The 24,613-nt window shown below is 54.7% G+C and overlaps 9 protein-coding genes across 9 annotated transcripts; 4 read left to right on the top strand and 5 right to left on the bottom strand.

The window, feature by feature from the left end:
• Positions 1-852: 852 nt before the first annotated feature.
• CH63R_01096 (ADP-ribosylation factor) lies at positions 853-1,236 on the bottom strand (the record flags this gene model as incomplete). Its single annotated transcript, XM_018296071.1, has 1 exon — positions 853-1,236. One exon carries the CDS (start codon positions 1,234-1,236, stop codon positions 853-855), a length of 384 nt encoding a protein of 127 aa, XP_018164433.1.
• A 377-nt stretch (positions 1,237-1,613) lies between these two features.
• CH63R_01095 (uncharacterized protein) lies at positions 1,614-1,805 on the top strand (the record flags this gene model as incomplete). The annotated part of the gene is made up of 1 exon (XM_018296070.1): positions 1,614-1,805. One exon carries the CDS (start codon positions 1,614-1,616, stop codon positions 1,803-1,805), a length of 192 nt encoding a protein of 63 aa, XP_018164432.1.
• Positions 1,806-5,282: 3,477 nt separating this feature from the next.
• On the top strand, positions 5,283-9,025 carry CH63R_01094 (DNA-directed RNA polymerase; the record flags this gene model as incomplete). The annotated part of the gene is made up of 2 exons (XM_018296069.1): positions 5,283-5,750; positions 5,816-9,025. 2 exons carry the CDS (start codon positions 5,283-5,285, stop codon positions 9,023-9,025), a joined length of 3,678 nt encoding a protein of 1,225 aa, XP_018164431.1.
• Positions 9,026-10,482: 1,457 nt separating this feature from the next.
• Positions 10,483-12,543, top strand: CH63R_01093 (Tyrosinase; the record flags this gene model as incomplete). The annotated part of the gene is made up of 4 exons (XM_018296068.1): positions 10,483-10,774; positions 10,824-10,954; positions 11,009-11,299; positions 11,350-12,543. The coding sequence occupies 4 exons, from the start codon at positions 10,483-10,485 to the stop codon at positions 12,541-12,543; spliced, it is 1,908 nt and encodes a 635-aa protein (XP_018164430.1).
• A 792-nt stretch (positions 12,544-13,335) lies between these two features.
• Positions 13,336-13,924, top strand: CH63R_01092 (Small nuclear ribonucleoprotein Sm D1; the record flags this gene model as incomplete). Its single annotated transcript, XM_018296067.1, has 3 exons — positions 13,336-13,349; positions 13,460-13,509; positions 13,614-13,924. 3 exons carry the CDS (start codon positions 13,336-13,338, stop codon positions 13,922-13,924), a joined length of 375 nt encoding a protein of 124 aa, XP_018164429.1.
• Positions 13,925-14,376: 452 nt separating this feature from the next.
• Positions 14,377-15,174, bottom strand: CH63R_01091 (N-glutamine methyltransferase mtq2; the record flags this gene model as incomplete). The annotated part of the gene is made up of 1 exon (XM_018296066.1): positions 14,377-15,174. The coding sequence occupies one exon, from the start codon at positions 15,172-15,174 to the stop codon at positions 14,377-14,379; it is 798 nt and encodes a 265-aa protein (XP_018164428.1).
• Positions 15,175-15,689: 515 nt separating this feature from the next.
• Positions 15,690-18,355, bottom strand: CH63R_01090 (Alpha-glucuronidase; the record flags this gene model as incomplete). Its single annotated transcript, XM_018296065.1, has 3 exons — positions 15,690-16,569; positions 16,629-17,746; positions 17,813-18,355. The coding sequence occupies 3 exons, from the start codon at positions 18,353-18,355 to the stop codon at positions 15,690-15,692; spliced, it is 2,541 nt and encodes an 846-aa protein (XP_018164427.1).
• A 1,420-nt stretch (positions 18,356-19,775) lies between these two features.
• On the bottom strand, positions 19,776-20,075 carry CH63R_01089 (Nonselective cation channel; the record flags this gene model as incomplete). Its single annotated transcript, XM_018296064.1, has 1 exon — positions 19,776-20,075. The coding sequence occupies one exon, from the start codon at positions 20,073-20,075 to the stop codon at positions 19,776-19,778; it is 300 nt and encodes a 99-aa protein (XP_018164426.1).
• Positions 20,076-20,512: 437 nt separating this feature from the next.
• CH63R_01088 (Nonselective cation channel) lies at positions 20,513-23,022 on the bottom strand (the record flags this gene model as incomplete). Its single annotated transcript, XM_018296063.1, has 6 exons — positions 20,513-21,346; positions 21,411-21,474; positions 21,531-21,848; positions 21,903-22,217; positions 22,274-22,610; positions 22,734-23,022. 6 exons carry the CDS (start codon positions 23,020-23,022, stop codon positions 20,513-20,515), a joined length of 2,157 nt encoding a protein of 718 aa, XP_018164425.1.
• Between the last annotated feature and the right edge of the window lie 1,591 nt (positions 23,023-24,613).

Genomic DNA, 24,613 nt, shown 5'->3' with positions numbered 1-24,613 from the left:
CACTACCGTGTCCGAGGCGGTCTGGTTTGTCTTGTCAAGTTCTCTCATTTCCATTCTTCCTGATCTTACTCTTAACCACTCCATGGCCACCATCAACACCTTCACCACCATTGCCGCTGCCGCCGCCACAACCACACCGGCAGGGACACTCTGCCCTGCCCAGCTCAGATCAGCGCATCCGCCATGCCTCAGAAGGGTCCATCTCACTCATTGTACCGAAGTAAAGCTACCTTCGCGGACGTGACGGCCTTTTGACATGACTAACTCTGGTTCACGCAAATGATCCAGCGATCGTGCGTCAGTCATAATATTCATTCGTCTACTCTCGTAGCATCATCATGGCCACCACCGCCACTCTCTCTTTGCTCTCTACTGTGTTCCGTCAACAACCCCCCCAACCGCACGTCAATAATTCTTGGCTGTGCGGCCCGCCCTTCTCAAAGAGGGAAAGACAACCCGGCCGACAAACTCTCTCAAACAAAGGCAAACGCCTTGCATCCGTATCGAATCTTCTGATTTCCAAAGCACCGCCCGAGAGATAACTCCACCCGTGTGTGCGATTTGGTAAATAAAAAAAAATTGTAATGGGGCCAAGCAGGCTCGCTGGCTCTACTGATGCTGTCGCAGACCGACCAAACGCCAAATATTTCGCAGATTGTAGGACAGAATTCGATACAACACCTTGACACCGAGCCTTGCACCCGAGCGAAACATGTTTCTTGGCCTCGTCTCGAGGCGCCACTTGGCCGACTTTCCATATTCCCGTCAGACAAGCAAAGTGTTGTGCGCGGCCAGCAAAGCAACAGTGAGATGCCGCACATCGAGATCTCCGACACACAGCGACGACACAACTCATTTGTTCGCCCACTTCATGAGCCACTGAAGGACAGCATCCAAGTTCGTCTCCTCCTTGGCGCTGATGCCGTAGCAACAGACCTCGCGGTGGCCTATGGACTTGAGGTCAAGCGCATCAATCAACTCATCGACCGATAACCTCTGCGGGAGGTCCGACTTGTTTCCCAACACAAGAAGCGGAATCTCTCTTAACGAAGCTTGGCCCATGAGGGCATGGAGTTCTTCGCGGGCCTGCTGCAACAAATCCACATCGGCAATATCGACGATGAAGACAATGGCGTTTACGCCACGGCAGTATCTCTCCCACATCGTTCGAAACCTGGGCTGGCCCCCGATATCCCAACACTTCAGTGTAACGTGTCCTCGTTGCACCCGCTTCATGTTGAATCCGACCGTCGGGATCGAGCTACACGAGATCTCGGTTAGCCAAAGACGCCGTTAGCCGAAACAGACCACTCCAAAGAGCGCACACTCATCGATTTTCGGGGCATCGAGAAGGAGAAAAGGCCGCTTACTCGATCGTGAACTCGCCGCCCTATGGAAGAAAGACAGAGAAGAGGTTAGCGCACGACCAGCTTTGGTGCGGCCAAAAATGGCATGTTTAGTGGAGTTTGACTTACTGCGAGGACTCGAAGTAGGGAGGTTTTGCCCGCATTCTGCAGACCTATCATCGTCACATCCATCTCGGTCGCCCTGCCGTCATAAATCAGTACGGCCTCTGATCATCAACACCATGAGTGAGGGGCAGGGTGGGCGCGATGGCAGCGGGGTATGGTCAGAGCGCGCAAGTCGAGGCCCAGGAACCACCCCGCTGCCCATCACTGCGAATGCAGTGCACTCACCAAAACGTCCTCAATAGCCAATCGTACACCTTCCGGAACAGCCCCGCCATGATTATAAACGACGAGCACGAGTACGAGCGCGATGAAGATATGCCAGCGTGTGTGTAGAGTGGAACAGAGAGGGGAATTTGGGTTTCGCAGGCAGTCAGATGGTGTGGCCAGTCGTTGACGGTTGGTTGTGATCGATCCTGTCACAGTGCAGCGGTGAAGTTTGTCCCGCGACGATGGGAGCCTGGTGGTTGATGACAACAGCGGGACGGTGGTTATCTCGTCGAGAAAGGACGGCGAGACGGTGAGGGAGATGACGGGTGTGGGTCTTGGTTCGGGAGCTTAAGTATTCGATGCGCTCAGACGCCTTTCGAAATTAGGAATAAAATGTCTCGTATGACCCGTGGTAGCCGAGCAAATGCTGCAAGTGAAGTCTCGCGGGCATGGGCGAGAAGAAGGGCGCAGGATGTTGGCTTTGTGCGATGATGGGGGCGGGAAAAGGTGTAGAAAGACTCGAAGGGTCGCTCGTTCTCGTTGGCGGGTGATGACAAGCAAGCAGCGGTACAGGTGTAGGTGAGGTGCAGGTGGGTAGGCGCAAGCCAGAAGAGACGGGAGCCCACACAGGTGACGCTTGACCTGGTCTGGTCTGGCCTGGCCTGGCGCGGAGAAGGTACCGGCAACGTCTCCACAAGCAAGGACGGGATGGGGCCGTAACCTGTGGATGCAGGGTACCTACCTGTATTGGAATACCCTGGTCTGGTCAGCTCTGGCTCCGGCTTGAAGTGAAAAAGCTCGGGATATGTGAAAGAGCGATAACCGCGTTGGCAGGGTCTGCAGCGGTTAGAAGTCGACGACTAGGGTCTCATTCGTTTGCTTGTGCCAGGTTGATGTGGATCTGGCAACGGTAGACGCGAGGAGGGCTGAGAAAGGAGCTGATCGTACATATATCGACCGGGTGTGGTGTATGTAGCGTCGGGTATGTATCTTATGTGTGCATGGAAGCAGTGCACCGACGACGACGGTGGCGGCAGCAGTAGCAGGGATGAAGTGCGAACACGGCAACGATAAATAAAAGTCGACAAGGACCGGCGTTGAAGGCAGGGATTTCCCAACCACGGGCGCTCGCTTCTTGCCTATGATGAAGCTCCTGGCAAAGTGGTCAATGCTCCTAGGTCGTGCCCACGAACATGGGCATGAGAACGAGCCGGCGCCGAAGTCGTTGGAGATACCCAAAGAGTGCCAGGACTGGGTGAACGGGATGTAACCGATGTTGGTACCCGACGCGATGATTGTGGTGGTACTGCGGTCCAGAGGCTGATGAAGGGGATGTGGTGCGATATCCAGTCGTCAGAACAGTTCAAGGCGGACCCGAGATGGTTTCTAGTCGACCAGTGTTGGTGGGCCGAGGCGTTGTGTTTCGGGCCGCGTGGTATCCCAGGCAAGACTAAATGTGGAGGGGATGCGATGGCCTGCTCTCAGCCAGCTTACTGAGCCCAAGGGTAAGGTGAGCAGGGTTATTTTAGGTGACCACAGGCGAGCGAGTGTGTGTTTCCGAGTGGAGACAGATGTGTCGAGATAGTAAGGAGGCCGAGAAAGAAGGCGCGTGATGGCAGAAGTGTCGCGAGCGGCACAAGACCAGGTCTGTCACTCCCGTCCAGGAGCTGCGCGCGGACCGAGGCGAAACAGCGCGATCGATGAAGGGTGCAAAGGTTGTCACGGGGGCGGCGGGCGACGGACGGCGTCTAATGAACTGGTTCTGTGATGAGATGAGAAGTGCGGATGCTTGCGGAACAACGGGCGGCTCGCCGACGACTTGTTGGAGGGAGGGTTCTTGGGAAGCGTGGAAGGTTTGACCACGCCCGGAAACCCAACAATGGGGGGCTTGAAGTTGCTCGGGGAAATGCGGCCAGGGTAAACGAAATGAAAACCCAACCTTTGTTGGAAAGGGCAGGACGCGAGTATTTAGCATAGTCGGGGCAAGGCAGGCTGAGGGTTCAGGCAGGCAAGGTGTGGTGTCCGAGGTGCAGGTGTCTCTCAAGTAGGTAGGTACCTATCTAAGGTTAGGTTAGGTAAGGTAGGTAGAGTGAGATATGGGGAACAGAACCGAGTCGAGGCTTAGGTTCCTTAAGGAAGATCATCCCCTTGAATCAAAGGGAAAGAAACAAAGTAAGCACTGGGCGAAGCAGGCGGAACCGGGACGAGCAACCAGACCGACCTGGGCCTTCCTCAACCAGTCACTTCACGGTGAGAGTGACAGAGACCGGGCAGTAAAGAGAGGTGGCAGCATGTGTTATGCGCCAGGCAGGGGTTGACCAGCACGCTGCCAAATCCACCACCACCTCCGTCCTCCTTCCCCGGCGCCTGCTGAATGTACCTCCCGAATGAGTGGGTGCGTACCCCGGGCTTGGAGTGGCATGCACATCAGAGTATAAAAGCCGCCTTGGTACTCTGTACCTGGGGTTGGCTTGACTTATTAGGCCCCAGCAAGTACAGGTTGGGCTGCAAGTCGCCAGTTGCTCACTGTGACATCTGCTAACAAGTAGTCGCCGTTGGCTCATGGTACAGGCCAAGATTGGTTTCTAGTTTTGCCAGTTGCGTCCCTAGACCTCCTTGGTTGATTGATTGACTGATTAATGATGATGATGATGATGATGGAGGGAAGCCGCTAACGCAGATGCAACATAATTACTTCATGCATGAAGACCTTACATGCATAGATACTTCGCAGTTCGTGCCTTCAAACCTCATTCCGCAGAAATGCCTTCCGATAACCACTATCTCGGTGGGGTTTGGCTGGGCTATCTGAACATGCTCGGGCTTTGCTAGTTCAATACCGAATCATCCGTGTAAGCTCGTCTTTATTGAATTGCAAAAGTTCATCGAAACCACACGACTTTCAACTAGTCGGATGGGTTATCAGAGTCCCTCACTTTGCCCAAAAGCTGCAGAGCGTTGACATGTCGAGTACCGTCCTTCATTCCCAGCTGTAAGGGGCCAGGTCACCCCGAGCAATAGCGGCGGGTCACTCAAAATCAACAGAAACAACGTGCCAGATTAGGGGTAATGGACCAGTGGTATCATAACCCAGAACAGGCAGCATGTCTTGTATGAATACCAACTCTGTCTAACACCGGTGAACTCAGTAAACGGCGGTAGGTGGGTCGGCTCGGTGTCGCTGGTTGGTGGACTGCTTGACTGTGCTTCGTCTGTTCAAAAAAAGGCCCCGTAAATCCGATAACATACAGTGAACACACTGTGTAGATAACGACCGCATTTCTCACCGAGCTCCCGTCGTGATTGGCCAGCTCGAAATTTTCCCGCTCCAACGATTCAGCGATCCAGCGCTCCATAATATTTTTTTTGTTTTCACCGGGACCGACTATCGCATCTTCTCTTCTCCGGCCCAGCAATTCCGGTGTAGGAAGACATTTCGGTTCAGGTTCACCTTGCCTCCGTCGCCTTCGTCTTGCGCAGAAAGCCAATCCCTATCCGAAGGCTGCACCCGTATGACATAGCGTCTGGTATGGTGCCGTACCCAACTTGGGCAACCTGACGTCCAACTAACAGTTCTAGTCGCAGGTGAGCAAGAGAGCGAACATGGCCCCTTCGGCGACCAATACCGAGTGGGATCACCAGTACAACACCCTCCGCCGTGAGAACCTTTTTCGCAACCCCCCAAAAGATCATACAGCCTACCCTGCCCTCCAAGAGGCCGTCAGCCCTCACATCGACTCGTTCAATGCCCTGTTCAGAACCGACGGCAAGAGCCTCCTCGCTCGTGGCCTAGAGGATATCGGCACCAAGACCTACCTCGACGGCGATGACAGGGCTGGCCTCGAAGGCAAGAACCGCCTGTCCATTCGCATCAAGGGCGTGTCACTACAGAAGTCCCAGCTGCCCCCCTCCAACAAGTTTGCCAGGAATCGCGAAATCTTGCCTGCCGAATGCAGAGAGCGCCACTGCACGTACCGAGGAAGACTTTCTGCTACCTTCGAGTACAGAATCAACAATGGCGATCCCAAGGAATTCGTTCGAGAGCTTGGTCAAGTGCCCATCATGGTCAAGGTAAGCAATTGGATGGCATTGCGCGCTTCGAGCCAGCGCATGTGAAGCTGATATTGTATCCGCAGTCCAACAGATGCCACCTGGAGGGCAACTCGCCAGCGCAGTTGGTACAGAGAAAAGAGGAATCCGAGGAACTTGGCGGCTATTTCATCGTTAACGGTATCGAAAAAATTATTCGGATGCTGCAAGTCAACCGCAGAAACTTCCCCATGGCGATCAACCGACCAAGTTTTCAAAATCGTGGCCAAGGCTACACCCCCTACGGTATCATTCTCCGATCCGTTCGACCCGATGAGACATCTCAGACCAACGTCTTGCACTACTTAAGCGACGGCAACATGACTTTCCGCTTCTCCTGGAGAAAGAATGAGTATCTTGTGCCGGTCATGATGATCCTGAAGGCGCTGGTGGAGACAAACGACCGCGAAATCTTTGAGGGTCTTATCGGTCTGTCTGGATCCAAGTCGGCCAAGAACACCTTCTTGACGGATCGTGTTGAGCTGCTTCTCCGGACATACAAGTCTTATGGTCTGTACAGCAAAACCGAGACAAGAGCCTACCTCGGTGAGAAGTTCCGCGTGGTGTTGGGCGTGCCAGACACCATGTCCAATTACGATGTTGGTACAGAGTTCCTGCGCAAGATCGTTCTTGTCCACCTTGGCAACATTAATGTCACCGAAAAGGAGGATAACGACAAGTTCCGGATGCTTCTTTTCATGATCAGGAAGCTGTATGCTCTTGTGGCTGGCGATTGCTCAGTCGACAACCCTGATGCCGTCCAGAACCAGGAGGTACTTCTGGGCGGTTTTCTCTACGGTATGATTTTGAAGGAGCGCTTGGAAGAGTTCCTGACCACTGCTGTCCGTCTATCATTGCGAGAATGGACCAGAAAACATCCTGCTACGCCCTTCACATCACAGGACTTTGCCAAGGAGTTCCCTGCCAACATCTTCAGGCACGCCAACGAGAACATCGGAAACGGACTGGAATACTTTCTCTCCACTGGTAACCTTACCAGTCCATCTGGTCTTGACCTGCAGCAAACTGCCGGTTTTACGGTTGTTGCGGAAAAGCTCAATTTCCTTCGTTTCCTTAGTCATTTTCGAATGATCCACAGAGGTGCCTTTTTCGCCGAGCTGAAGACGACGACAGTCAGAAAGCTTCTGCCCGAGTCCTGGGGCTTCATGTGCCCGGTACACACTCCTGATGGTTCTCCCTGTGGTTTGCTAAACCATCTGGCCCACAAGTGCAAAATCATGACGGAAGCCGTCGATGCATCCAAGATTCCCGGTCTCGTTGCGGAGTTAGGTGCCGTGGAGACGTCTTCCGCCGCAACGGATGAGAGCGTCGTCGTCATGCTTGACGGCAGAATCGTTGGCTTCTGCACACCTCGCGAGTCTCTTAGAATTGCAGATACTCTCCGCTACTGGAAGGTTGAGGGCACTCACGGTGTACCTTTGCAACTCGAGGTTGGATATGTCCCTCCTTCCAACGGCGGATCTTACCCTGGTATCTATCTGGCGTCTGCCCCGGCGCGTATGGTCAGACCCGTCAAATATCTTCCCCTTGACAAGGAGGATTTCGTTGGTCCTCACGAGCAGCCTTACATGTCCATTGCCGTCGTGGAGAACGAGATTGTGTCCGGAGAGTCAACCCACGTGGAGGTCACACCCACGAATATGCTTTCCATTCTGGCCAACATGACACCGTTCTCAGACTTCAACCAGTCCCCCAGAAACATGTACCAGTGTCAGATGGGTAAGCAAACTATGGGAACACCGGCAACTGCCCTGCGGTATCGAACAGACAACAAGATGTACCGCTTGCAGAGCGGCCAGACGCCCGTTGTCCGATCGCCTCTGCACAACACCTACGGATTCGACAACTTCCCCAACGGGTTTAACGCTGTTGTGGCGGTTATCTCGTACACCGGTTACGACATGGACGACGCCATGATCCTGAATAAGTCGGCGCACGAGAGAGGATTCGGACACGGTACCATTTACAAGACAAAGAAGATCACTCTCAAGGACGAGTCAAGGACCCGAGCCGTCAAGAACATTTCCAAGCTGTTTGGCTTTGCCCCTGGCGGCTTTGTCAAGGGGCACTATCGCGGTCAGCTCGACGAGGACGGTCTGCCCTATGTTGGCCGACTGGTCCAGGAAGGAGATGTCCTCTGCGCGTGGCACACGGTATCAGCCGACTACAGCGGCAAACTCATCAACCTCGACGGCCAGACGCACTACGAGAAGTACAAGGAATCCGAGACGGCTTTCGTCGAGGAGGTGCGTGTGATTGGCAGTGAGACGGGTAACGAACCTGCCCAGACGATCTCCATCAAGCTCAGAGTTCCTCGATCGCCCGTCATTGGTGACAAGTTCTCTTCCCGTCACGGACAGAAGGGTGTTGCCTCACAGAAGTGGCCGGCCGTCGACATGCCATTCTCTGAGTCCGGCATGCAGCCCGATGTTATCATCAACCCTCACGCTTTTCCGTCCCGTATGACCATCGGCATGTTCGTCGAGTCACTTGCTGGAAAGGCAGGAGCTCTTCATGGATTGGCGCAAGATTCGACGCCGTTCAAGTTCAATGAAGAGAACACTGCTGCCGACTACTTTGGCCACCAGCTGATGAAGGCTGGATACAATTACCACGGCAACGAGCCCATGTACTCCGGTATCACTGGTGAAGAACTGGCGGCTGACATTTACGTCGGCGTTGTTTACTATCAGCGTCTGCGTCACATGGTCAACGACAAGTACCAGGTGCGAACGACTGGACCAGTTGTCCCTACGACTGGGCAACCCATCAAAGGTAGAAAGCGCGGTGGTGGTATCCGTGTGGGTGAAATGGAGCGTGATGCGCTGCTTGCTCACGGCACGGCCTTCCTGCTGCAGGATCGTCTGCTCAACTGCTCCGATTACACACGATCCTGGATCTGCCGAACCTGTGGCTCGTTCCTCTCGGTTCAGCCGACGGTCTCGCCTTTTGTGGGTAAGAAGAAGCAGGTAACGACAGTCCGCTGCAGAAACTGCGCAACCCAGCTCGATGCCGGCGACGCGGAGAGCGCCGCCAAGGTAGAGGGGGAGATTTGGGAGGATGGACAGGGCAACCAGTGGGTTGGAGGCGAGAACACCACGCTTGTCGTCGTTCCGGGTGCACTCAAGTTTTTGGATGTAGAATTGGCGGCTATGGGTGTCAAGCTGAAGTATCGCATCGACTCTCGCGATGCGCCTCGTAAGGGCCCCTTGAAGCCCATGTCATCATTACCGTAGACGCAAGGCGTTTGGCAGAGAAAAGTTAGAGGCTACCTTGTAATTCCATGATGATGTACCATGCAAATATGGGTAAACATTTGGTGCCTGCCAGCTTCCTGGTGTGATAGATAGAGTCGACTTGATCAAAGTCTTTCTATGTTTGTGCGGAACGTGCCTCGGATCTTGACTTCGTCTCCAACGCCTGGGGCCGAAGGCCGAAGGGATTGGTAAACGGCAATAAGAATCGAGTATATAAATGACATCAGGATAGCGTAGCGTCTGCATGCCCGACTGGCCACAACCAAATCCAGTGTTGTTTGTGTCATGCAGGTGACCGAGTCCAACAAACACTCATGTTCCCTGGCGTCGTACGAACAACGTCGGCATCCGTGATGTTTGGGGCTTGGCCATCGGTTGATAGCCCAATGGTCCAGGTCTGAAAGTACATCGTCTTGCCCTCCTGATTTCAGCATCCCTCATCTGAGATTCCCAGTTTGCCGAGGCTGTTCAGACGAGCGGAGGAAGCCCTCAACGAGAGCCGTTCCATATGATGTTTTCCCATGTTACTATATGTACGGCGGAAATATGCCGTCACTCGCATCTTGGGAATCCTCTCGCGAAGAAAAGTCAGCCAGGATGTCTGAAGTTGAAACAGGGAGACGTTACCTTTTCGCTCTACGTCTTCCAGTTGAAGACACCGTATAATCTCTGTTCGCAAATGCTTCAAAAGACCTTGTGTGGGACGTTGCGCGGTCTTCTTGATTGAAGCCACAGCCTTCGACCTTCTTGTCTCTTCCGCTCAAGCGGGAATGCTGTTGGGCCAGGGCAAACGATGTTTACCGGAGAAGGAAGGCGAGTTGGGTGCTTGGTTACGGAAGGCGTGGCCATGCTCCATGCTACTTTCCCACACCCGCAGGAACCAGACTCGATCAGTGTTACTGTTTTTTGAGGCTTTGTATATTTTGGCGCCATCTGGTTCCCTTTTCAGCTGGAGGCTTGCTGCTCACACTGTCAAGAAACGATTACGGGCAGGTCGCTTGCCTCACATCATGACCATGCGGCGTGCCACGCACCTTTCTTTTTGTTTGCCGTCTGTTTGAACGACCCTCGACCGCTGCCACTCTACAAACATCCGTCTTCACACCACTGCCGCCTTTTTGGTCTTCTCCATATCAAAATCCTCTACTCACCGCCGCCACACCTTGCGATACCCGATTTACCACGAGTCGAGATCAGAAGAGTTCCAAGATTTTTATCAAGAAGAACTCGGTCTTCCTCGTATGACCCGGTTTCATCATCATCAGTCTTTTTTCTGTAACTCCGAGACGGCTGGTCAACTTGAACACCTACCTGCCTTCCACCACTCTCCTCTTTCCATTATTACCCTGCCCCAACTCTGCATTTCGTTTTAGCCCTTTTCCTCACACGTGTTGTTCTCCGTTTCGTGAGACTGCAACCCGAGTCGCATGGCGATGATGTCTTCCATCGGCCTGCTTCTGTCCCTGCTCCTCCTCGCCATAACCGGGTCGGCCTCGCCGTATTCATCGACCTACGATTATGGCTTCGACGCAGGGAAACTAGCCAAACGCCAGGCCCAACAACGAATTGTTGTTGCTAAGCTTCCTTCCGTTAACAAAACCATTCCTATTCGGCAAGAGATCAGGCAGATGAAGCAGAACCCGTTCAAATGGAACCTTTTCATCCTCGCGTCTAGCATGCTACAGTACACAGATCAGAAAGATGAGCTATCCTGGTACCAAATAGCAGGTGGGTCTCCTAATCTAATACACATGAGCAGACTTTTGATATCTGGTAGGCATTCACGGTGTTCCCTTCGTACCCTGGAATGGGGTCCCAGGCATCCCAGGAGGCGAGGACAGAGGCTATTGCACACACATGTCCATCTTGTTTCCATCATGGCACCGACCATACCTTGCTCTGTACGAGGTTAGACAAACCGTCCCATTACCCCCCTCCACTTGTTGAGCCCACGCGTTGAAGATGAAGACGTTGACACCATGGCAGCAAGTTCTCTATCGGCTCGTTCAGCTGATCGCCTCATGGTTCCCAGATCCCACTGAACGTTCCTTTTACCAAAACGCTGCAATTGACTTCCGCATTCCGTACTGGGACTGGGCCACGCCGCCGCCACCCGGAGAGATGGTCTACTTATCGGAGTTCGCAGAGCCGGGGATCCAAGTGTACGGCCCCAGAGGATGGCAGTTCATCGCGAACCCGCTGCATAGTTACAAATTCCGGCCACTTGACCCAGAAGTCTTTTCCGAAGGCGATGTGAGTTACAACATCAGCCGGTATGAGGGCGTGACCACTGATAGCACAAGTTTCCGCGTTGGACAGAGACGATGCGAGCGCCCTTCGAGACATCAAACAACCAGAGCATTGCGCACGCAGTCGAGCATGCCAGACCAGCGCTTCAGCAACGTCTCTACACGCTCTTATCGAACTATAAGGACTATGGACCCTTCAGCAACAAGTACTGGGGGATAGCAACAAATCAGTCTCAATACGACTCCATTGAGTCACTCCACGACGCCATGCATGTTCTGGTTGGCAACCGCGGCCATCTCTTCTATATACAATACTCGGCGTTCGATCCTGTCTTCTTTCTGCACCATACTATGGCGGACAGAATTGTGGCGATGTGGCAAGTCCTGTACCCAATGTCTTGGGTGTCCGCTCAAGTCGCCGTGGAACACTCTTTCACGATGCCGCCAGGATACGCCCAAGACGCGTTTACAGAACTCAAGCCATTCTATGCAGACGTCAACGGCACTTTCTGGAATTCAGCAATGGCAAGGGACACCTCGGCCTTTGGGTACTCGTACGCCGAGACTAGCTCCAGCCCAGGGAGTAACCTGGCCGAGAACCAGGCACGGCTCATAGCAACCATCAACCGGCTCTATGGGCCATCCAGCTCCTCTAACCCAGCCCGGAAGAGAAGGAGAACGGCGACAGGAAGTGATCCGGGCGCCCGTGACCAGGTTAGAAAAGGGACGATTTCCAGCAAGAAGGTGATGGATTTTTCCCACGACGTAGACTTCGTTTCCAAAGTAGTTACGAAAGCCACCATGTACACCGAATGGGTTGCCAACGTACACGTCCAGAATGGGGCGCTGAACGGCTCGTTTACCGTTCATTTCTTTCTTGGCGAAGTGCCCGAAGACACAACTTCCTGGCTTGCTGCACCAAACTTGGTGGGATCGATGCCAGTATTCGCAATGAAAAACATGGGTTCGGGTAACCATGTATCGGGGACTGTTCCTTTGACGTCTGCTTTAATGCATTTGGTGTTGGCAGAAGTCATCTCCGGGCTTGATCCCAAGGAGACCGAGCCTTACCTTGAGGAGAACCTCCGAGTCCGCGTTGTCGGAGAAGATGGAGCGGAGATATCCGTGGACACCATCAACAGCTTACACATTCAAGTCGCGAGCTCACAAGTTCGGGCAGCCAGGAACGAATGGGAGCTTCCGAGTTGGGGTACCGTAGTGGAGAGGTTCGTGATGCACCACGGTTGACAGCAGCTGTATGAGCATGTTAACGAAGGACTGATGGGAGGATGAAGTCTGTGTTCTTAGATAATGTTTGCTCTTTAATGCGCAATTCCCATGATTGGAAGAAAAGACTCTAACCCGAGATGCTGCTTTTGTGTTGGCCAAATTCCTGAGTCTTCGGACAGCAGACACAAGAGACTGCGAAAGCTGAGGGAATAGTGTGAAAGCCCTCCAGCTAAACTGCCGGAGCGAAATTGCCCCCTCCTCCACCACGGCCATAGGTAGGCAGGCCTTCGGAAGGCTGCCCTCCTGCCGTCAGGCTGCTCTCTTGCTGGCTGACTGGCTGTCTAGCTGCTAAGCTGGGAGGCGCCTCAAGACTAAGAAAGCATAACAGGCTCTAAGTCTATAGGGATTATTGACTAATCTGTGACAGGTGTTTAGGCCTTAACTAATCCGCGAAGACCTCCCAACATATGACTTTAGCAGATTTGTCCTTTGCGTCGCGACTTCCGTTCCTGCTTCGCCTCCAACACAATTTTCCACTCCGGACGATCACTTGATCACTGCACAGAGCAAATGTACTTGGGAGAGAGGCTTTTTGGGGAAGGTCACGTGGCATGCACTGATTGTGGCTGAAGGTCGGCAACTCCAGGCTACGGCTCCACTCATCAGATACGGGATAGGAACTTTTCCGAAGCTTCAGCCTCCTGTGGCCTCGTCGACCAGGTTTACGTTCGAGGAGCGACATCTCGCAAACAGCTGTTTTTATACTTCCACGAACGACACGCGCGACGAACGAACGCCGCCGCCGCCAACATGAAGCTCGTTAGGTATGTACCTCATCTTTATGTTTTCCCATCATTCTCAGTCCGGGTGCTGAGCTCTTCCGTCGTAAGCCCGCTGCAGGATGAGGCCAAACGAGACTAATACCAACAACCAGATTTTTGATGAAGTGCGCGAACGAGACGGTGACAATCGAGCTCAAAAATGGTCAGTAGCTTGCCACCATTCCTTTCACTGTCTTCAAACAGCGCATTCTGGCGCAAAGATGCACCACTCGTGGAAGAGTTGACTGACGCGTTCGCAATAAACAGGCACCATCGTCCACGGCACCATCACATCGGTCTCGCCGCAGATGAACACAGCACTGCGCACTGTTAAGATGACGCCCAAGGGCCAGGACGCCGTCTCGCTTGACACGATGAACATTCGCGGCTCGACGATCCGATACTTTATCCTGCCCGACTCGCTGCCGCTAGACACCCTACTCATCGACGACGCGCCGAAACCCAAGAACAAGGCGCGCAAGGAGGCAGACCGCGGTACCGGCGGGCGCGGCGGCAGAGGCGGCCCCAGAGGAAGGGGAAGGGGCGGCGGTCGCGGTCGCGGTCGCGGACGGGGTTAAGCCAGCCAGGGGCTATCTTTCGAGTAGGAATTGTCATTTGCCGAGGCCGACACCAGCGAGGTTCGATGGACGCCAAGGAATATGGTATGACGCCTTGGGGAAGACGAGAATGCCGATGGTTGAAGATGCCGGGGTGGGGAGGGGGATGTTATTGCGGCCCCCAGATATGACGAAACCCGCAATCACTTTCACATTTGGGCCTTGGGCTTGTTACAAAAAAGTACCTTGCGCATCAAGACGAACCAGATGCTCTTTAGGCGTTGGGGTGAGGTATGGAAATCAAGAACACAATTCGAGTATAAAGAGCACTCTACCCTGCGGCAGTGTCGGCGATGGGTGTCACAACTATTCACAATATTTTCTTCCTCCTCTTCTTCTCTGCTTTGCATGTATGGATGTGGATAGAAGCCGTCCAGATGAGAAAGGCTGTAATCAAACTCACGTTTCCAAAGCTACGGCGCATGCTGCCCATCTCTCCACACCCTGACGATTTGCAACTTCTCCCATCCGGCCTTCTTACCGCTCTCCCCCACCGTGATGGCCCTCCATCCCCCCCCAAGCCGCTCGATGCGGGCCTTGACCTCCTCCGGCCTGTTCTGCGCACAGAGCAGGATGTACGCACACCCCCTCTGCGACAGGACCCCTGGCAGCGCCTCGATGAGCCGGTCCGTCGTCTCCATTCCGTCCTGCCCGCCAGCATACGACAACGAGAGCAGGTACGAGTCCTCGTCAAAGGTCGTCTTCCTCTCGCCGTCCGCGACCAGCGCGCCGGACGTCTGCGCGGGAAGCTCAGGTGAGGGGACGTAAGGTGGGTTGAAGACCAGCACGTCGACGCTGCCCTCCTTCAGCGGTGCCGTGAGGTCGCCCATGGCGGCGCCGAGCCATGATTGCGACGAGGTGGCCGGGTTCTCGGCACGCGCGCGGAGGACGGTGGAATTTGTGGCCTTGCAGGCGTGCCCGTTGAGGTCGACGCCCGAGGTCAGGACGTGGGGGGTGCCGAAGAGGGTGAGGGCGTGGGCGGTGATGAAGGCCACCACGACGCCGGAGCCGGTGCCGATCTCGACAACGAGGGGCGCTGCAGGGGTCGGCGAAGGCGACGAGGACGAGGGAGGGGTGGTGGCGCCGAAGCGCGAGGTGAGGAATTGGGTCTCCGAGGGAGCGGAGAGGGTGTCCAGGAGGAGATACGAGTCCTCCGCCGGCTCATAGACCCGCTCGAAGGGGACGTGGGAAGTGTCTGGTGTGGGTAGCATGGCGGGCTCTGGGGGAACGTTGTCAGTCTTTGGTATGTTCTGTTTGTATGCGAGAGGAGCGAACTTGCGAGAGACGAGTGTGTGAGAGGCCGGCAAGTTCGTTTTATTCCCTTCCGAACCGATGCGACTTCCGGCTCTCTGGCTTCACTTGCGCAGGAAGTAGGGCCTCCTGTCAGTTTACTTGAGTATTTTTTTTGGTTTTTCTTTAGGCAGGTGACTCCATCCGGGCGAGCTGAAGGGTTGTAATGCGAGAGTTGGCATGGTTGGAAAAAAGTAAGTGAGACTCAAAATCTGGGATGCAGTCGGACGAAATGTGGGGTTTGCTACACAACATCAACCGCAACCACAACCAAACTCACTCTCAACACCACGCTCCGCTTCAGGCAGCCCGCAGGTAGAGCGTATCTCACTTCTTGAGGTCGAGTGTGCCATGGCTCGGTTTGTGCATTTCTCATTTTCAACTACAAGAAACGATGTCTACCTGCTTACGATGCACCATACAGGAAAACCACGCCTTAATCAATGATACCATCGGGCAAGAAGCTGACATAGTCCAGGGGCGCCACCTCGGGGCCATCGGGTGTCCCGACAATTTTCAACCTGTCACCCTTGGTGACTTTGACACCGGGAAAGTTGACGCGGATGGCCGAGTGACCGTCCAAGAACTCGGACGGCCAGTGGCCCAGCTTCTCCTCGCTGTTTCCCCTCCACCGGCCGACGACCTCGTCGTTGATGTACGCGACGTAAGAGCACTTGCCGCGGATGACGTCAAAATAGTTGATGGCCAGGGTGTATGTGCCCGTCTCGAAAGCGACGACGGCCGAGGCCGTTCCCGCGGTCGTGTTGGAGCTCGTCACGATGGCCTTGTACCCGGACGCCGCCTCGAAGGGGTCGACGTCGACAATCCTGTACCCCTCGAGGTCCATGTGCTCGGCCTCAATGCGGTACTTGTAGTGGCCCACGCGGCCCGCCTCGTCGGGGATGCCCGACTTGTTCCAGTAAAAGTTGTTGATGGAGTCGCGCCAGACGAGCGAGTGGCCGGCCTGGTACTGCAGCTTGAAGAGCACGTGCTCGTAGCGCTCCTCGTCGACGAGGCCTTTGAGGGACTCCCACTGCGGCACGAAAGTCTGGGCCGTCGCCGACCCTTCATAGTGCGCGTCGTAGAAGTGCTGGATGACGGTCTTGCCGCTCTTTAGCACGTGCGTGTAGGGCACGTGGTGGAACCAGAGGAGGAGGTCGTCGGGGGTCGTCTCAATCTCCTCGTACATGGCCGCCACCTCTGGAGGGTAGTGTCCTGCATTGCCGGTGCCGTTCTTCACGGTGCGGTCCATGCCGATGCTGTCGCCGTCGGCACGGGTCCACTGACCCCAGCTATTGCCGTCCTGGCTCCTCGGGCTGCGCTTGAGGTTAGATTCTGCCGAGCGGCGTGGGAAAGGGGTGAGAGGAACGCTTACCTGGGACCGTAGTGGGCGTAGAGAATGTCGGTCAATGTCTGGATGCCAAGGTTGCCGCTATAGTTCTCGTAGGCGGGCCAACTCTCCATGGACATGTTGGTGATGGTATCGACGACCTTGCGGTTGAGGCCAAAGGTCAGACGTGACCAGTCTTGGACGATGGCGACGACGTCATCGGTGGGGTTCCACGCCAGTCTGCCGTAGGCGTAGAGGTTCGACATGGCGAGATGGCTTCCGAGCCAGGTCGAGTTGGCGCCGACGTTGATTACCCCAGCGTAGCCACCAAGCGGCCTGTTGTGACGCTTTCCGGACAGGACATTGCGAACGGGGGAAGGCTGGCCATCAATTCGCAGGTCAAAGTCAAGTATGGTCTTCCAGAGAGGCGGCAGGTAGACCAAATGGTCCTGCTGGCCAAGGTACTCCTGGGAAATCTGCAGTTCAATGGCCATGTTGGTCTCCTTGAGGTTGGCGAACAGGGGCGATACAGGCTCCCGGACCTGGAAGTCAATGGCGCCGTACTTGATCTGGACGATGACGTTGTCGTCAAACTGGCCGTCGAGGTGCTTGAAGAACTCGACCTGGGCATTGGCGCGATCGGCGTGCCAGTCGGACTGGTTCAGAGTGAGGTGGTCATAGACAAAAGCCCTGAACATGACGATGCCCTTCTTGGAGCCATGGTTCTTCAATTCTCTGGCAAAGAGGTTGGCGCCGTCGGCAAGAGTACGGTTGTATGTCAGGGGCCCCGGTTGGCCTTCGGAATTGGCCTTGACGAGGTATCCCGCCATGTCGGGGATACGAGCGTAGAGCTCATCCGTGATGTTGCCCCACCAGGCAATGACGGTGTCGTCGAGGGGGTCGAACGTGGGCAGCTTGCCGTAGGTCTGGGGCGAGGCGAAGTTGAGGGAGATGCCGACCTGAACACCCCAGGGCCGGAAGGCGTCGGCGATTCTCTTCAGCCCGTCCATGTTCTCCGGTGAGAGAAGGATGGGGTTGGCGTTGACATTGTTGACAATGATTCCGTTGAGGCGGGCTGAGGCCAGCAGACGGCCGTACTGGGAGACGCGGGTCATGTCGGTGACGACTTTGAGGTTCTCGAAGAAGATGGAGACACCTCCGTACTGGTCAAGTCAGACGTGTATTTCGCCAAGGGTGTATTTGAGAGAGAAAGAGAGCAGATGGCTTACACCGCGCTCAATGCTTCCGTGAGTACCTGTGCCGTCCATGTTATCCCATTGGTTTGCCCATCGAATGGGGGCAGAAGGGTTGGTTGCGTAGGTAGTCTCGGTAAAGTTGCCCTGCGCCAACAAGCTCAGATACTCGAAGGCACCGTAGAGAGCACCCCTCTCATTCTGGCCCAGAATCCTGACACCGTCACCTTTGACACTCAACCAGAAACCATCCTCAACGAGGTCGGTCACGACATCGTCGCCTCCACAGGCTGCTATGTAGTCTCCCACAGTAGCAACGACGACAGAAGAGCCAGTGCAGGCGTCCTCGCCGACAGAGAGCTCCTTGCCGAAAATGCCCTCGTAGCCCTTTGTCAACTCGGACAGGGCAGAGGAGATTGGGCCGTTCTTCGTGGCATTGAGACCGACGACGACGGAGGGCAGGGAATCGGTGGCGCCGGCGGACTTGCAGTCTGGTAGTCTGGCGTAACGCAACCAACCGTCGAGACCGTCCTCGGCGGCCACGAGGCCGAGGGAGGCAAGGAAAAGAAGCTTCCACATGGTTTTGCTACTGGTGGAATGAGGTGCTGCTGGCGAGAACAACCAGGGGGAGAAGCACTTGCTTTAACACTTCGGATCATGGGAGGGTTAGAGGGCGGGGGCAGCTGGCTTATAAGAAAGACAAGCACCTCACCATGCGCATCACGGCGGCTGTGGTTTCCAGATCTGCGGAACTCACCAGGAACAGGAAAGCCTCCCGCAAGCCAGGCCGGGTCGATTCCCACCCCATCATCCCAAGCCCGGTAGAGGTGATGGGACTATTGCATTCAGGCTAAAAGGGAGCCCGGTATATTCATCCATGGCTTGGGTGTGGGGAAGAGCGCATACAGACAGCAAGCAGGTCTGAATACATGGGTCAAGCGACGGCGGCCAGGTACCGATCCAGTCTACGGATACGTGTGAGCATTTCGGGACCCATCGACAACGTGACCCATCCAGTCAAGTCAAAACGGAGTCGCGCGGAGAAACTGGCACTAGCGGAGGGAGACGAGAACGGAGGGAGAGATGGCTTTGAATTTTTGGAAAGAGGGGGAATCAGTTCCGAGTTGGCGACAACGTGACGGGAATCAAGCAGCTCCCGGCCGATGCTAATTGCGGAGAGAGTAAGTTGGAACGGAGACCAGTCCACTGAACATGGTTTGCGAGAGAGTCGCGGGCCATTCGAATACATGATAGGTCGCTTGGGTTGGGAGGCCTTGGAGAGAAGAAGAGCGTCAATGTAGACAAGATTGGCTAATTGGGGAGCGGAAACAAACACAGCTATGTCGACAACACCACACTTCCCCGCATGGAGAACGAACACCACCCTTGAGCCATAGACGGCGCGGGGTGCTCCGGGGAAAGAAGGATGCGGGGCAGGAAGAAAAAGGAGAGGTAAAAAGAAGAAGAAGAAGAAAAAAGAAAGAAGTGGGCAGAACTAGGCCGGTTTGATCTTTCCTCGCCTTTTTCACAGTCCCCCTCGCTCTCCTCCAACCGCCCCTCCTCACATTACACATCACAGATAATGGAGATGATATATCGATCGTTGGGGTCGGACATCACCAGGCCAGGCCTGCAATTACCCTCTCCCCAATGCCATACCAACGTTGATTCCATGACTCAATTTTGGAGGAGACAAAAACCACTCGGTGGGCTTCGGCAGACCCTATCCCGACTCCCCGACCTTGACTCTGACCGCCGAACTGTAAACCCCTGTGGTTGTCGAACGATGTCAGTCGGCCCGCCCTGGCCTGGTCATTTTTCATCTCCTCGATAACACATCGTCATCGCCTCTTGGCCCTGGGTAAAATGCTCATTAGCTCTCGCATTCATCCGCCTGCGCCTCAACTTACCAAGCACGGTAAACAACCACATCCACACCATCCTCCCACATGGCTTTCCCATGAATATCCACCCCAACCCCTCTAAGCTGTGTGCCTCCTCACATGACAGCGCAGCAAGCCACTTCGACCCCGGCGTCTTGCTTGCTCGGTCCCGTCCCGATCTTGACGCCGTGCGTGATCTTCTTGATCGCCCGCATCTGGTTGCCATCATAGAGCCCGTACATGTCGTGCGTCGGACACGGCCGGTGCTCCGCCTTCTGGAGCCGGAGGGGCCGCTTCGCGATGCCGCTGCCGAACTGCCCACATGTCGTGTAGCCCATGCCCGGGCCACAGGGAACGGCGATTTCACCCCAGACGCATCCGCACTTGATATGTTTGTAGATGAAGACCTCGCACATTGTTGCTATTCGTTTGTCTTCGGGAGGGAGGTTCCTTCTTTTTTGGTCGAGGGATATTTTCTATTCTCCTTGCGTCAAGTTTGAGTTGACTGACTCTTCGGTTGTTGAGTTGCGTTTGTTAGTCGAATGAGACACACAACCTGTGACGAGAGCTGGCGGTAATGTAAAAGTCAAGGGATGTGAGAGGTGTAAGTGAATGGCAGCTGCCGATAGGTAGTGCTACTTCCTGTGGGGCAGGCAATATTCTGACACGGTTTCGGTCTTGTCGAGCATCATGAACCCAGATGCAAACAAGCTTGCACGACTACCCATCAAGCTTTGCATTGTATTGATACCTTAAGCACATTTTTTTCCCTATGTAACGACAGTGGCCCGCGCGTCAGGCCTCGTCAATGCAGCCCCCGAATCAAACCACGTGTGCAAGATCGCGTCTCGCATTATTTGGGCGACTGGGTCAAAGACGCATCTCCACCAAGGAGAGTGCCGCTCTCTCCTGTGCCGAAGTTGTTGTCCGAGTAGTCCCCTGAGTCCACCATCCGTGCCAACAGACTCTCAATCCTCAGTGTCGTTTGCTCGAGCGCCTCCAACCTGCTGCCGACGTCATGCATGTCCTCGCTGCCGGTGAACGATCCGCGCAACTTGGACGAGACACCAGGGAACATCGAATCTCTCCTAAGAGGCGACTTCTTTCGCATCGTATCGTTCGTAATGGACCTTGTGAACTGCCGTCGAATCAGGTGGTGGGTGAGTTCATCGTCTACCGCAATTTCCTCCTCCACGGACTCGGGTGGCGGCAGGTCGAACACGGCTCTTATGTCGCGGTGCGCTGTTATGCGCCACTTCTCCCAGAACCACTGTTTGACCCTCGGGTACAGTGACAGGCCGCTCGACTTTGGCTTCTCTGGCTGTGGCGGCGGCCAAAGGATTCTGCGTTCTGCGACGGCGATGATGAGCAGCAGTGGAAGGTTGACCAGCCGAACGCTTGCCACATGTATCTTATGAAACCATCGCGGGGTGAGAACGAATTTGAGAGGGATGAGGACGAACACAGCCAGGATGTTGAACGGGGGCTGGTATGCGAAGATCGCATCGCCCTTGACTCCCTCCAGTGTCAAGACGGCCTTCCGGAACTGGATTTCAGCAGTCGCGTTCTTAACAATAGTGCTGAAGGTGTTGGAGAGCATTGAGACAAGTATAGTGAGGAACAGAGTATTGCCCAAGAAGGCAAAAGCCACCATCAGGACAGGGCCCAGGATTGGATGGAATTGGACCTGCATGCATTCATCAAGTTAGAGACCACACCTAGCGGGTTTCCCAATGTGACGTGGAACTCACCGATTCGTTGATCCCCGTTCCGTCGAGACCGAACCAAATCCAAAGCATCCACTTGCTGATAGTACTACACCTGTCTGTTAGCAACCTTGTTGTTCAGTCTTCGTGCGGGGCGGAACTAACACTGGAGGATGGGTGCCTTCACCAAGCCATAGAAGGGACAGTAGAAACCCGCCAAAGCACCACGCCGACAAGAACGTTAGGAGCACGAAATCTGACATCATGGAGCGCAACGAGAGGAACACGAGATTGTCCGACAACAAGTTGAAGGCAAGCCGCGGAACCAGCACCGGTGCACCCATCGCAAGGACGTCGAGTGCCTGTTGTTTAGGGACAAGCTCCCCGACACGAGCGCCGTGGATGCGTAGAACCGCATACACGATGTATATGCCAATGAAGCCTACGTCGAGGAACGACCATAGGTTTTGCGTGTACACGTGCCTGTCAAACGGTCAGCGCCATAGAAATTTTAAAAGAGAAGCCTTGTTTCCATACCATCCGTGCTCCAGAATTGTTGCAAACTGGTCGAGAGACCAGCCAAAGGCATAAACGGCGAAGCAGCCCTCCAGAACAGTGAAGGTCTCCGGCTTGCGCTCAGCCATAACGAACAGATAAAGAGCAAGCAGAATCAAGAACTGGAAAACCTCTAGAATGTTCCGCGTACGGGGCACAAGGAGCCGGTACTGATCGAGCAGAGGTCCCTCACGGGGGTTATAGAGCGAAATTGGCTTGAGCTTGTAGTGATCCGGAATGATATCCATGAAGCTGGAAGGGGTGTAGACGATGCGACCTTCGTAAATAGCGCCGACGCTGAAGGCATTGATCAGTACCTTTTCAAAGTCCCTGTTTAGAAGGTGGGTACATACACTTTCTGACAAGGAGTGGCACTGAGAAAGTATTTGCTCTCAGTCAGAATGGCAATCTCCAGCGAGGGAAGCATGCGGTTATAGCTCCTGTAAGACTCGGTTGACGCTGCCTCGCGGATTCCGGCCGGTGCCATCTGGAAGGGCTCAAAGCCAGCAACCAAGACGTGTGCTAGGAGAACCAAACCATCGGGTCCTTCATTATCTTCACTGAAGCGTCTCAGTATGCGCGTTGCGACCAGCTCGCAAAGAGCTGCGCGACTGTAGTTGACATTCTGCCGGTTGTTCAAGTGGGACTGCTCATAAAGAAACTGAGCACGGTTGACGAGCAAGCAATAAACTGGGAGTCGAGTCAGCTAGTGCAACTCCAAAAAGGCGTCCCTCACTCGAGTGCAGCGCCGGTCTCAAGGGCCGATAGACGCATGGTGGTGGAGTCGAGGTAAAGATGTGAGTTGGCCCATACCAATGGATATGTCGTCGAGCTCATACAGCTTGTCGACGAGCGGGCGAACGACGGCGATGTTGATCCTCACATCACGCAACTGCTCCAAACTCAGGTAATCTTCGACAATGGAGGTGATGTCTCGTCGGATGCGGTGAATATTCGTATAAACCGGCAAATGGCTGTGAGGGTTAGTCATGCAGCCGTAGAGCGGGACTTGAATCTCGGAGCTGTGACTGGGACGGTTCCGTTGTAGCAGCGGTCGTTCTTCCGGGAGCTGCAGGCGCGTCCGCCGATTGCGCTCCGACATAGTACGACCTTCCTGCTATGCCAGACGTGGAGCTAAGATAAGGTAGGTTGCAAGGGGAGGATGATGTGGCATGCGGACCAGGCTAGCAGTATTCGCGGTCGGCTAGGAGGATTGACGAACGGATAGATGTGAGTTTGTACGTAACGTGTGAGGCGAAGGAGGGCTGACAGGAGAAGCCGGCGGTGTTGGTGAGGAAGACCAGGCAAGGTACCAGAGTTCAGAAGTGGCAAGGAAAGGGGTGCCCCCACGCTGGCGGATTAAAGTCCGGAATAGGCTGTCAGCTACTAGAGATGACCTGCTGGTCATCAACAATTGCGAGGGACTTATAGCTAGATCGGATGCCTGGTGGAATGGGTCTGCGGCAGGGCGATGGCGAGACGCGATGCGTATCGGCGTCTGGTAAGGGAAAGAGAAAGAGAGATCAGAGTTGTGAAGATACCCGCAGATAGGACGGACGGGATGGACGTGGATCAAGCAGGGCAAGGGGCGTTTCGGCTCCACGTCGTGAAGGGGGACGCTAAAAGAAGAAGGCCGTCTGATTTAAGGCAAGCCCCAAGCCCGACAGGATGGTCCGGGGCAAGGTACCACCGGCCCAAGGTGTTGTGCTGTGCACCCGACAAGTTAGGTGGAATGACTGTGTTGCTCAGCCCAAAATTAGAAAGTCACGAGGTGAGTCGAGTGTTTCGTGCTGCGATTGCTGCACAGCAGGAGCAATACGTAGTCAGATGTCTTGTTAGAAATTGTCCCTTCCTTGTGTCTTAGGGGCAAAGAGTGATGGCAGGTAGAAAATGAAGAAAAGAGACCACTGACTCGGGAATCTATCTATCTGGCAGCGAAACCTATAATCGGTATAATCGATTCTGTAGTCTGGTCGTCTGGTCTGGAGTTTCATAAATGACGACACATAGTAGACACATCACGCGAACCCCTGTCTTGTTCAGACTGTCTTGTCCTGAGCCGTGCAAATTGGTGCAGATTGCAGCGCAAGTCGTCGATGGCGCTGTGCAGTGCTGTCCAGCGGTGCTGTCACTGCCGTGGTTGGCGGGGATAGGATCGCTAACAGATGAAGGAGGGGGAGGAGAGGGTGTCGGTTTGTGCACCGTGCGTCCCACCTTTCTTTGCCAACTCTTCGTGGCCACCCACATGTCAAACCAACCGACATCTTGGGCCACACCACTGGGCGGGCTCCATCCCACACTCACACTCGCTCTGTACATCCAGTATCTTCCCTTGACTCCGCTCAAGGGCCTGCGCTAGCCCCTTAATGGCAACCACGATTAGCAGAGAGTTCATTACCAAAGCACAAGCACTTGCGGTGAACGATAGTGGGGCTGGGACCAGCCAGATTCACGTGCTACCTACCTTACCTCCCAAAAAATTGCCGCTGTCCATGGGCATGGGCGCCCGCCAAACTGAAGCGGAAGGTGTTGGACGGCACGGCACCGACCAATGTTTGATATTTCTTTCTTGCGGCTTGCTCGTAAAACCTAGCCATGGGGGGTATTGGATTCTTTCTTTTTCATTTCAGGATGGCTGTGGTAAGCTACGAGTTTCGTCATCGATGCCTCCGTCCATTCATCCGTTGCGTCTT

Source organism: Colletotrichum higginsianum, chromosome 1 (assembly GCF_001672515.1).
Source record: "Colletotrichum higginsianum IMI 349063 chromosome 1, whole genome shotgun sequence".
NCBI classification, from domain to species: Eukaryota; Fungi; Ascomycota; class Sordariomycetes; order Glomerellales; family Glomerellaceae; genus Colletotrichum; species Colletotrichum higginsianum.
This window is presented reverse-complemented; position numbering and strand designations above follow the sequence as displayed.